This window comes from Chinchilla lanigera, unplaced genomic scaffold (assembly GCF_000276665.1).
Source record: "Chinchilla lanigera isolate Chin_1 unplaced genomic scaffold, ChiLan1.0 scaffold00056, whole genome shotgun sequence".
Lineage (NCBI taxonomy): Eukaryota > Metazoa > Chordata > Mammalia > Rodentia > Chinchillidae > Chinchilla > Chinchilla lanigera.
In genome coordinates this window covers 12,719,584-12,733,057 of record NW_004955457.1, presented here as the reverse complement: position 1 = coordinate 12,733,057, position 13,474 = coordinate 12,719,584, and the positions used below count along the sequence as shown (strand labels likewise).

The 13,474-nt window shown below is 46.5% G+C and overlaps 1 protein-coding gene across 1 annotated transcript; it reads left to right on the top strand.

The window, feature by feature from the left end:
- On the top strand, positions 1–3,781 carry Fzd7 (frizzled class receptor 7; the record flags this gene model as incomplete). Its single annotated transcript, XM_013520752.1, is given in 1 exon segment — positions 1–3,781. A coding segment is annotated over 1 exon segment (1,701 nt). The 3' UTR covers positions 1,780–3,781.
- Between the last annotated feature and the right edge of the window lie 9,693 nt (positions 3,782–13,474).

Here is a 13,474-nt window from a genome sequence, read left to right as displayed (position 1 = left end):
CCTCCCCAAACCCGAGCCTCTGCAGGGCGCCTTCTCTCGCTCCTCCGACTGAGAGCGCCGCTGCACCCGCGGCCGGCGATGCGGGGCCCCGGCGGCCTGTGCGCCCTGGTGCTGGCGCTGCTGGGCTCGCTGCCCGCGGGCACCGGGGCGCAGCCCTACCACGGCGAGAAGGGCATCTCGGTGCCGGACCACGGCTTCTGCCAGCCCATCTCCATCCCGCTGTGCACGGACATCGCCTACAACCAGACCATCCTGCCCAACCTGCTAGGCCACACGAACCAGGAGGACGCGGGCCTCGAGGTGCACCAGTTCTACCCTCTGGTGAAGGTGCAGTGCTCGCCCGAGCTGCGCTTCTTCCTGTGCTCCATGTACGCGCCCGTGTGCACCGTGCTGGACCAGGCCATCCCGCCGTGCCGCTCCCTGTGCGAGCGGGCCCGCCAGGGCTGCGAGGCGCTCATGAACAAGTTCGGCTTCCAGTGGCCGGAGCGGCTGCGCTGCGAGAACTTCCCGGTGCACGGCGCCGGCGAGATCTGCGTGGGCCAGAACACGTCCGACGGCTCCGGGGGCCCGGGCGGCGGCCCCACCGCCTACCCCACCGCGCCCTACCTGCCCGACCTGCCCTTCACCGCGCTGCCGCCCGGGGCCGCGGACGGCAGGGGCCGCTCAGCCTTCCCCTTCACGTGCCCGCGCCAGCTCAAGGTGCCCCCCTACCTGGGCTACCGCTTCCTGGGCGAGCGCGACTGCGGCGCCCCGTGCGAGCCGGGCCGCGCCAACGGCCTCATGTACTTCAAGGAGGAGGAGAGGCGCTTCGCCCGCCTCTGGGTGGGCGTGTGGTCCGTGCTGTGCTGCGCCTCCACGCTCTTCACCGTGCTCACGTACCTCGTGGACATGCGGCGCTTCAGCTACCCGGAGCGGCCCATCATCTTCCTGTCGGGCTGCTACTTCATGGTGGCGGTGGCGCACGTGGCGGGCTTCCTGCTGGAGGACCGCGCCGTGTGTGTGGAGCGCTTCTCGGACGACGGCTACCGCACGGTGGCGCAGGGCACCAAGAAGGAGGGCTGCACCATCCTCTTCATGGTGCTCTACTTCTTCGGCATGGCCAGCTCCATCTGGTGGGTCATCCTGTCGCTCACCTGGTTCCTGGCCGCGGGCATGAAGTGGGGCCACGAGGCCATCGAGGCCAACTCGCAGTACTTCCACCTGGCCGCGTGGGCCGTGCCCGCCGTCAAGACCATCACCATCCTGGCCATGGGCCAGGTGGACGGGGACCTGCTCAGCGGGGTGTGCTACGTGGGCCTGTCTAGCGTGGACGCGCTGCGCGGCTTCGTGCTGGCGCCGCTCTTCGTGTACCTGTTCATCGGCACGTCCTTCCTGCTGGCTGGCTTTGTGTCGCTCTTCCGCATCCGCACCATCATGAAGCACGACGGCACCAAGACCGAGAAGCTAGAGAAGCTCATGGTGCGCATTGGCGTGTTCAGCGTGCTCTACACGGTGCCGGCCACCATCGTGCTGGCCTGCTACTTCTACGAGCAGGCCTTCCGCGAGCACTGGGAGCGCACCTGGCTGCTGCAGACGTGCAAGAGCTACGCCGTGCCCTGCCCGCCCGGCCACTTCCCGCCCATGAGCCCCGACTTCACGGTCTTCATGATCAAGTACCTGATGACCATGATCGTGGGCATCACCACCGGCTTCTGGATCTGGTCCGGCAAGACCCTGCAGTCGTGGCGCCGCTTCTACCAAAGACTCAGCCACAGCAGCAAGGGGGAGACTGCAGTATGAGCCCCGGCGCGTCCCCCACCTTCCCAAACCCTTCCCTGGCAGGGGGAGGCCCAGGAGGGAAGGAACTGCTGGCTGGGGCCTTGTTTCCCAACTCTAGGCCCTCCACTGACCAGCGCGCGGGAAGGGAGCAGTTCTTTGGAAAAGACTTGGGGCAGGGAGTGGTTTGGAGAGGAGGCCCGTGTGGGAAAGGCCGGGGACTTCTGGCGGAGGCTTACGGGGAGGACTGCAGCGACGACGGGGATGAAGATAGCGTGGTGTTCATCGTGGGCGGTACTGGCCGGCTTGGCCTGCTGAGAAGATTGTGGCCAGCAGGGATCGCTGAGTCCGGCCCGGGGCTGAGCTGGGCGGTGACATCGCCCAGCTGCAGGCAAGTGGCTGCCCTTGCTGCTGTGAGCCGGAGAGAGGCAAGGCTCGGCGGGGTCTGCAGAGAGGCTTTGCTGGGAAGCGGGAGGACCCCCTGCGGCGGCCTTGTCAAGCGCTGGTCAAACCATAATCTCTTTTCACTGGGGCCAAACTGGAGCCCAGATGGGTTAATTTCCAGGGTCAGACATTACAGTCTCTCCTCCCCTACCCCCTCCCGGCTGTTTTTCCTCCCCTACTCCTTTCAAGTCTTGGAAAATAAGCATTTGGAAGTCCTGGGAGGGCTGCCCGCTAGAATCCTAATGTGAGGATGAACAGACGTGACAATAACATTTGAAGATGAGGGCAAGGAGATGAGTAGTAGGTATTTTCTGGGGAAGGCAGGAGACAGAGAAAAGAGTGTTTTATTTGGTTTAATACCCTGAAAAGAAGCGATGACTTGTTGCTTTTCAAAACAGGAATGCGTTTTCCCCCTTGTCTTTGTTGTAAGAGACAAAAGAGGAAACAAAAGTGTCTCCCTGTGGAAAGGCATAACTGTGAAGACGGCAACTTTTACAGGCAAAGCAGCACAAATCAGAGGTTTCCCTTTGGTTTTTAATTTGGTTGAAGTAAACATTGCTTTTTAAGGAAAAGTGAAGGACAGTGTGTTTCCATACCTCATTCAGCCAGAGGTTCTGACTTGGATAAAGGAAATGCAAAGGGTTTTGTTGTTGTTTTAAATACATTTAATTCGGAACATACTATCCAACATGCCCTGTTACCATGTTTAGTGAAATCTCTCCCTTATTTTTTTTCCCTTTCTGTAAGCCTACGTTTAGATTTTCCAATTTAGATTCTTCGGGATAAAAGGAAAAGCATAATGCCGTAAGCATTATGATAAAAGAAAGTTAACCATTTTGCACACTTTTTTGGGTTTCATAAATCTGTTTATAAAACATTATCCTGATCCCATCTTTGGTTGAGTGGGGAGGTGGACTGCAGAAATGATAGTGAATGAAGAGAAAAGTTTGAACCATGGGCCCTATTTTTAACGAAAGTCATTAAAAGAAGGTAAACTTCAAAGTGATTTTGGAGTTCTTTGAAATGTGCTGGAAGACTTAAATGTATTAATCTTAAATCATGTACTTTTTTTCTGTAACAACTCTAGTTCTTTTCCATAATGATGTAAAGCTGAGCAGAGGATCATGGGCACTAACCTTTACTCCACCTTTGACACTACCCTCAGTCTTGCAACACTGTCTTGTTTCTCAGTGTTTAAATGCCAATCTGAGGGTACTGTCAGGAGTACAAGTTATCTTATATATGTAGTGTTCAGTTGAGTTGAGCTGCTTTTACATTAAAGTTAATATTGATTTTGTGTTTCTTAAACCTTCAAAACTGTCTCACCTGTCAGATTTTTTTTAACTGCCACTACACAGGTTTTTGCATCTTTCGTGTTGTTATATCTTAAGTGCATGTGAAATTTGTAAAATAGAGACAAGTACAGTATGTATATTTTGTAAATCTCCCGTTTTTGTAAGAAAATATATATTGTATTTATACATTTTTACTTTGGGTTTTTGTTTTGTTTTGCTTTAAAAGTCTACAATGAAGCCCCCACTTTATCACATGTACAGATCACGAATAAATTTTTTAAAAAATACAAAGTGAATGTTCATTGAAACCGAAACAGAACCTTGCTGTGGAAAAAACTATGGAGATACACTGTTGGGCGTGTCCTCCGTAACAGGCTGGTGTATGTTACTGAGGTCTCTATCTTCCCCCTGACTTAAAATGCAGAGAGTAGTCACTGTCTTGACCATCCTTTATATTTTTTTCTGTTGTCACTGCTTCTGCACTTTCCATGCCACTGACACCCCAAGCCTCACCCCACTTTAAATAACTGCTGAGGTACAGAGCACTTTTCCTGTTAGGTGATGTCTGAGCTGTGTGTTTACTGCCTGTGGGAGCTGAAGTCTGTATTTGAAAGAGGACCAGAAGATATGCTTGGTATTTTCCTCTTTTCTGGTGACTTTACCTTGAGAAGAATTCAATGAGTTTTTTTTTTTTTAAATAAATTGAGATTTTTGTATTCATAGGCAGTTTGACTAAATTGTTAATATTTAAATGCTTTGGGTTTTGGTAGTAGGCAGTCAGTAGATGTGTCCAGATGAGGGCAGAGGCCCCATGCTGCCCTCCAGGTGGACTGTGACTCAGCAGCTGTGGCAGAAGGGACTGCAGGCCCGACCTAAGGACGGCCTTGAGCCGCCAGACTGCCGTGCTCGTGCGGGAGAGAGTACCTTCGCCATGAAGCAGAGCCAGGAAACCCTGGCTCTCCCGGCATTTTGATATCAAACAGTGCTTCAGGCAACTGGTCAAGGTATTCTTACATTCCCAGTTCTGAGCCTCACTAGGATTTTTTTTCTTTCCCCTTGCTTCTTTTTAGCTCGGGTGCCAATTTCCTGGCTTTTTATAAATCGCCCAATTCATTCTCCTGCAGCAGACTGGGTGCTGTTATTTCTCCTGTCCCGCTTGGCTGAAAGTTTCTGTAGCTCTAAAGCACAACAGACACAGTTTTGTTTTTATTTTAATTAACAGGCTCCCACGCATGGCTGGTGTGTTACAGAATGGAAGGAGTGAAAACAAGTGACAGTTCTCTGCGAGGAGGATGCCTACTCCATGCGGAGCAGTTTTCTTTACGAGCCTCCTGGGTTTTGAACATCACAATGAGTGTGAGATCATCCTGACCTGTGAAGATCTGGGCATCAAGGAATGAAACAGACTGAGTCTCTCAAGGTTTATCCAGTTTTTGCTCATAAAGTAACACCCTTTGGGTTAAAGCATGTCTCTCTCAACACCCTGCTAATACCGCCTGTTAGGAATGTTTGCTTTTAGAGTAGGCGGATGGCTCCCAGTGGGGTTTTTTTCCCCCCTGCAAATTAACTGCTGAAGGCACTTAGACCCTTCCGGGGTAGAGCTGTGTGGCTGCTCCCCAGAACATCCTGCTCCTCAGCACTGCCTGGTCTTTCCCAGCTCTCCAAGATTGAGAATGTTGGTCTTTAGTGGGGGAACAAAGCCGCCTCTGAATAGATTGCTACCTGCTTTTTTGGTAAGCAAAGATAAAAGTGTTCACTTTAATTCCTTTCACACTGAGAGGCCTTCTTATGCAATGCATTCTCACCTAAGACTCAGAAGCTGGGGATTTTTCTTCAGGAGGCATATTTTAGCAGAAAATATGTGAAGGAGAGTTTGTGAAAGGGCACGTATAGAGTTCAAGAAAAACATTGGCAGGAGTTTGGTGTTAATCCCTAGATAAGGAGCAGAAACACTTGTGAAAATCTTTTGCAGTTTATAAAACAAAACTACACAACAATTCTAAATAGGTATGTTTCTAAATAGGTATGTGAGAAAACTTGGCAAGGAAAACTATTTGTCCTGTTAACATCTTACAATTAAAAATGTTTAGTGTACTTGACATAAAATAGTGCTGTTACAAATTCTCTGGGTAGGATTATAGTAGTGTAACAGCTGTAGGTTTGAGTGCTGTGATTATACTGGGAAAATCTAATGCTCCCATCTTTAATTTCACTGAAAAGGCAGATGGCTATTTATAGATGGTATATTTTTATATATGCATATGTGAACAGTGAATAACAGTCTACAGGGCTCCAGGAAATCCTAGAAGGGACCAAAAACACTCCAATGTGGACTTAAATAAGCAATCCATAGATATGTTCTATTTTTCTCTCATTTCTCCCTCACTGCATTAAACTGGCTTTATAAAATATGGTTCTTTTTAGGGGGCGGTATGAGAAATTGAAATCAGGATCTCATGCTTGCCTGGGAAGCACTGCACCACTGAGATAAAGCCCTGGCCCTAAAATTTGGTTCTGAAGCTCTTACTTTCTAATGTAACTTTTCTTAGTTTGTTTGTTTGTTTTTTTTTTTTTTTTTTTTTTTTTTTGAAACAAGGTCTCGCTATGCAGTTCAGACTGGCCTTCAGCTCACTTTGTAGCCCCGGCTGGTCTTGAACTCTCAGTGATCCTCCTGCCTCAGCCTCCCAAGTGCTGGGATTACAGGCATGCACCACCACACCCAGCTTTTTCTTACATTTAAAGCTGTACTCCTTATACAAAAGAGAACTAGTTAAGAGGGTGCCATCAAAATGTCAGCTCTTTGGTAAACACACATTGTACCTCTTATTTTCTTTGGTTGTCTTAAGGGAAAAAAGAAGTACAGTCTTTCAGAATTTTCTCCATTAACATCACAGTGGGGGGAGGAATAAGTTCCACAATAGAAGTTTATTATAAATGTTCTGTTCAACAAGCACTAATCAAGCAGCCACCAGGCAGAAAGTAGCAGACAACAGATGATAGCACAAAAGACAGAGTCCACCAAAGTAACTCTCAATCTTCTTCAGAGTGAGGAGGCTGTCCCCAAGGAAGAATAAGCAAGTAACCATCCTGCTGGACAGAACCCAGCAAGGATCAGGGTAGAGGCACAAACGCTATTTGTAATAATATCACCTACGATTTGGTAGCATTTACTATTTTAAAAAGCTGTTTTTGATTCATTATTTGACTTTATCCTCACAATATTCCAACCCTGGAATGGAAAATAATTCTGTGAGGTGTAATCACACAGATAGAGGTGGAATGAATCTCTGGTGCTCACAAAACTGAACATACTTTCTTGATCTGCTGTCTGTCCTCTCGCCAGGCCCTGTGCAGGTGTAGTAATGGGAATGACCCATCTAGTCACAGAGGGCAAGTGTCCGGCAAGAACCCGGCTTATGAGACGCAATCTGCGTGCGCTCAGATTATTTCCTTTACCTCCATGGACCTTGCTTTCCTCACTTGTCGAAGGTGACCCGAGATGAAGGCCTTCCTCCAGCATCCCATCATTGCAAGCACAAGCACTGTACAGAGTCCTAAACTGGCCCATCTATTTGTGGATCATCCACAGCTATTTTCATATCTCTGGCTGGTTTTTCTTTTCCCTATAGGTCAGTGTGTCTTACCCCATAGCCAAGCAAGCCAGTGTGTACTCTGTGAGAAAATGAACTTTAATATTAACCAATTCAAAAAGTGAAATTTTTACTGTGATCCCTGTCTGCAGAAACCAGAATACAGTGCTACCTCAATTCACAAACTCGATCTTTTCCACAGTTCTGGTCATAAACCGAACTGGACAAGAACCAAATCAAATTTCCCCATAAAGCCAACATTGAACTTAACCACTGAATTTGATTCAGTTCTTGTCCAACTCAGTTTGCAACCAGAATCGTGGAAAAAATCAAGTTCGTGAACCAAAATACCACTGTACAATTTGGGGCTCTGGTGGCTTTGAAACTGGATACTCTGCCAGTCCTCAGTCTTCTCTATCAGCAAGGACATTCCACCGCCTGATGGTTCCACTTGCTCAAAACACAAGGGCCTCTCTTCTGTGGGTTCTCCTTGGTTTTCTCATCAAACACGTGGCCACAGGCTCAGTGATCTTTGAACTTCAGTACCAAATCTACTTTTGAAGTGGTTGAAATGATATGGCAATTTTTTGGTTCTGATCAATTAAACACAGGCAAAAGCAATGCTTTTCTAAGTCCCTAAAGCCTCTTTCAAAAGATTTCTACTAACAAAATAAAATTGTAGGTACTGTGAGGTATTCAAGTGTGCTGAATCTGGTGGGTCTATTTCATTTTGTAAGAGCCATTCAGGGACCTCCTATTCACTTCATGTCTTTTGCAAAGTTAGCAGCCTTCCTTCCTATTCTTTTCTATTCCTTGAATGCTTCTCACATGTAAAACTCTATGCTGCTCAACTCTGGCATTAGAGTCAGCCCAGAGTCCAAGAGGGGACTCAGGAGATAAGCATATAGCAAGAAAGGGCATTTAGAAGGCAGGAACAAAGGGAGGATGAGAAGATAAGGTCCCCTACAGTCCAGAAATAGAGACAAGCTATTCAAATGACCTAACTTAATACTACTCACCCTTAGAAAAGTTGGCCCCCAAGCCTGGTGTGTGAAGGCCAAGGGTTCAATTTCCACTCCCACAAAAATATATTTGATTCCTAAACCTCAACTTTAAAGATTCTAAGGACAGTTTATTTTTTTTGTTGTTGTTTTTTGTTTTTTTATTGGTACTGGAAATTGAACCCATGACCTCAGGCTTGCCAGGCAAGCGCTTATGCTGCTGAGCTATATCCCTGGCCCCTTAAAGATTCTAGAGTACTATTTAATCAAAGGGAAATGTATACTGAGGACAGTATGGAAGGACAAGGAATAGGATATATATATATGTATATATAAATCTCTAAAGGACAACAAAAAGGCATATAGCAGTTAGTTCCAGTTTCCAGGGGTAGCTGTGGTAGCTGGAAGAAGGGATGGGTGGCAGCCGGTCCCTGAATCACTATAGCAGATGTACACACCAAGAGCTGAGCTAAGTCATGGATTCTCTTCAGCTCCAACAGATGGTTTTGGGAAGATGCCCCCATGTGCTCTGTGCTGTGCTGCCCTGCATTTCACACGGTGGCTCCTGGCACTGCCAACCCAAGCCAAGACACCCCCTCAGCCTGTGACTGTGGGGTAGCTGGAAAACACCACGCTCTGCATTTACAAAGCATCTTTCTCCCCAGGGTCCTAAAGACCTAACAAATAGTTAAAGGTGTGCTGATCATACACCAAAGATGGGAAGCCAGGGCTATGAGGCTAAAAGCAGCTTGTTCAGTGTCATGAGTGACCCCGGGCCAAGCCACAATAACGATTTCCCCCATGTCTCCCAAAGACTCTGGATCTGGCCACTTTTCCCCTAAAGCAGCAGGATTTGAAGGTGTGGCGTGGCTGGAAGGGGCAAGACCTGAGAGAGGCAAGGGAGTGGCAGGAGGTTTGGGCCAGCTTTGTGAAAGGGAACCCGATGGTACAAATATGTAGCCAAGACCGACTCTGTACTTTGTTGATAATAATTATCACTATCTTTGTAATTGCTAAGATTTATTGAGCATTGACTGTATGCTAAGCCCTGGGTACAGTATGGCATAGTAGATAGAATAACCCACACAAAACCCTAAGCACAGTGATTGATACATACTAGCATCATTTTTACTGACATAGAATGAGCTCATTTGTTCTTCATCAAAACCTTAGGAAGTAGGGGCTGGGGATTTAGCTCAGTGGCACAGCGCCTGCCTGGCAAGCATGAGGTTGTGAGTTCGATTCCCGGTACCGGAAACCACCCCCCCAAAAAAAAACCTTAGGAAGTGAGTAGAATTATTCCCTATCTTGCAGGTGAGGAAACAGTCCTACCAGGTAAGCTGGAGAGTGGCATTACTATCTCCAGTATGGGCCCCTAATCACCACAAATATTTACAGTTCTTAATGTCTTCTCTATTATTGTTATTTAATTTAAAAGGGAGAAAAATAATTTACACCAATACAGAATGGAATTGAGGACTGTCAGTAACGTACTAGTTCCCCGAAAGTATTTATTTTCCTAAGTGAGAAGGTAAAGGCTTACAAATGCTGTTTAAATTCTGCAAAGCTGGAGGCTCCCCTGCATTCCTGGCCTGAGTGAGTTTCTACTTTGGGGTTTGAAGGTCAGGAAGCAAGACTGAGCTTAGAGAGGGCTTGGCAGACAACCCCCCTCTGGCCACCTGCTCAGGCTTGGTCCAAGAGTCCCTGGGGGCCTTGCTCGGTGCACCTTGCCCTCAGCTGCAGTCCCGAAGTAGAGGGTGGCTCCAAAGAGCAGGCCAGGGCCTTGGTGGGAAAGTTCAGGCTTCTTTCAGATCAGAGCAGGCGCCTCCCATCTGGTGAGCCAGACAGCGTGAACGTGAAGGAAAGAAACCCGAGCACAGTGGAAACCCCTTCTGAAGGCTTCTGCCGGGAATCACAAGAATGTTCACATCATCATCAATACAATCGTAATGAAACAGTAGCACTGATGCTGGTCCTTTAAGAAGTGCTTCCTGTGCGTCAGTTCTGTGTTAACCACTCAGATTCACTCATTTAATATACACAACATTATGAGATAGAAAATATTACTCTTCTCATTGTGCTTCTGGAATCATACTGAGTATCAGAGTCAGACATGAGCTGGACAGAACTCTGCCAGCTTTCTACCCTACCCTTTTTTTTATACCCAGTTTAAAGAAATACATCTCAGGCCCAGAGAACTTAATTGGGCCTTCAAGGGGTAGAATGGGAATCATTTTAGTTTGCCTCTATGGAAAGCTGTTTAACAAACAGGAAACTATTTTGGGGAAAGAGTAAAAACAATTCATAAAATGTAGTTAAATTCCTCCAGAAAGTGTGAATTCTGGAAGTAACACTCTTTTTGTGTTGCTATCTTTAATTAAAACAAAAATACACATGAAATCATTCCAAGAGGTCCAACAACAACAAACCCAGTGTGTTTCCTGGGGAATAAGCAGAAGGTTGCCTTTCCCTGAAGCTGATGTGTGTGTGCGTGGTGGGGAGGGCCCAGCGTCCTGCACATCAGCCCACAGCGCCTCTCCCTCCTGCCTTTGTGTTACTGCAGACTCACAGCATTTTCCAGCAGGGCGAGTTCCAGTCACATGGAGCCTCGTAGCAGACACTGGGAAATGAGAACCTAAAAGATTCTACTCCAATGCTAATGCAAGCCTGATGTAGGTTAGCTATGATGAGGAGCTAACGCTGACTTTAGTTTACCCAGGTCCTAGGTAAGCTTTAGATTGCTTTAAAATTCTAGATTCTCACTGAAATTTAAGTCAAGCATGAAAGAAATGAAGTTATTGGTGCTGGTGAGTGTGTGTGTGTGTGTGTGTGCGCGCGTGCACGCGTGTGCGTGAAGACCACATTAAACCAAAGGGGCCTTGCTGGGGGGAGTAGTTCAAAATGAACTTTGTGGATCTAAAGGAGGGCAGACTTAAGGAGGGCAAATCTATTTTTTTTTTTTTTTGTACTGGGAATCAAACTCAGGACCTGTGCTTGCCAGGCAGGCGCTTATGCCCCTGAGCTATATCCCTGGCAAGGAGGGCAAATCTAAATGAAAGTATGATCTTTTAAATTTTGCCCATTTATGATTAAAAGTCTCTTTCTCCACCCTAGTTAAGAGCTGAATTTCTCAGTGTTACCTTCTGCGTCTCATTCCATGAAGGTTAACATAGATGTCAAATGGGTATCATTTGACACCATTACACAGATACATACAAATCTGAGAGCAACTTTTAGCAGAAAAGAATCTATGGTAAGGATAACTTTTTGCTATTTTTATCACTATCTGTACTTCTGAATTCGAAGGAGTTAATTAGTAAACAGCATACTTTCCTTAGGGAAGCCTGTGCCGTATTAATTGGCTTCCGTATTCTGCGCCTCCGGCGTGGCAGACATTTGCCAGTCCTTCTTGCAGTAATCTCCAAAAGCCAAATGGCTTGATAGAGTCATAAGAGCACCAGAAAATGAGAACAAATGTTTCAAACCAGCCTCTTGAGTCACAAAGAACTTTCATTTTACTGTCAGCACAAGTGGCTGACAAAAAGGAAGATTAAAAATTGAAACTTTAAGTTCTTCACTCAGAGTCTGCCTAAGAGGGATCCCTCTCCAAAAGTGGATTCAGGTTTCACTTAAGGTGGGAATCTGTTTCACCACAAGAGTGAAGTGAAACAGAAAGGAAATTCAGTAATTCATCTCTGATGAAAGGAAGGTAAGGTACAATTCTTCCATTCACCAAGTAGATTTGGTATTCAAGTTGTACAAAATGTTTACTTCGGATAACCAAGTCCCCGTTCACTGCACACCACCACTTCAGGATTACTGAACCCTGAGGAGTTGAAGTGGTTACTGAAAAAAAAAATGCAATCAGAATGCTTCCTAAATTACCTTTTATTATTTTTAAATTGTTGAACTTGATTTCTGCTAGTCATAACATCAGGTTGGAATAACTCTGCACATGAATAGAAATTATCAACCAGTTCTGCCTCCAAGACAATTCCTGCATGGATAGGAGTAAACATTATTATGTCTCTTAATTCTGCCTATTTGATTTTTAAAACAGAAGCATTTAACCCAGGTATACAGCCTTTTGCATTGTAGCAGACTTCAAGAAAACCGCAGCGTAGTTGCTCCAGTGCAGATCCCTCAGCCTGCTAGCACACAGATCCTTCATCCCACTGGCACAGACTTAGATTCCACCACTGATCTTTGGGCCTTCCAAGTGCAGATCCATGAAACAGGCTTGCATGAGACGTTGTTGTGGACTCTCCTCCTTCTTGGGGACAATTCCTTTAACCTAGAGATCTTGAAAAACCTTCTTTTAACCTCGAGATCTTTCTTACCTGTCACTGAATGATGAGAAAGGAAACAAAGATGAAATATGTTTTGAAAAGAAATAGGAAGAAAAGAAAAATATCAAAGGGAAAAATCCATAAAGGGAGGAAGAGCCAAATAGCAGGAGAAAATTCTGAACACAGGCCTGTTCCTGAGCACTGACACCTTTATTCAGCCATCCTGTGTGATGGCTAATTGGAAGCTAATCGACTCTCCATCATTATGCCTGCTGTCTGTACCCTAGTGTTATAACACGTGGTAAGTCACTGAGGATTTTGATGTACTAAACTCATTCGTTCTCAAAAATTCTCTGAGACACTTGTCCCCATTTTAAAGGAAGGGAGCTGGGTGTGTTTCACATGCCTATAATCCCAGCACAGGGGAGGCTGAGGCAGGAGGATCGCCATAAGTTCAAGACCAGACTGGGCTACATAGCAAGACCCTGTCTCAAAAAAAAAAGTAGAGAAAGACGAGACGCCAAGAGGTTAACCTGCCCCAGATCCTCTGACTCCTGTACCATAGTACATTGCTTTCCTTCCTTTTTATCCCCAACCCTGACTACTAAATTGTTGGTGTACATAGAATTGTCCTTTTTGTGTGTGCGGTGCTGGGGATCAAACCCAGGGCCTTGTGCATGCAAGGCAAGAGCTCTACCACTGAGCCACATCCCCAGTCCCTTAGAATTGTCCTTGTCTCTTTAAAATATCAAGGACTGATAAGCTAGTGGAGCTGAAATGAGCTTTGATTTTACCTATGTCCTTGTAATTATACATAAAAGGGTCACAAGGAGAGCTGGATGTGTGTCCCTTCCCAGGCAGCGGCAGAGCTAAGTAACTCCAGATCAACATCAAAATGGGATGACTCACTGCATGTGAACCCCAGTGTTCCTCTGCATTCAGGCTCCCCTGCATTCAGGCTCTTCCCCTTGAAGATGAGGAATTGTGACATACTGACAGATTCCCTAACGAGTTTGAGAGTTGCTGGAAAAAAGGAATTAATGGCTCTCTCCAAGCAGGACAAGAGTTATCATTTGTTATTCCAGTTTGAGGAATCTCTT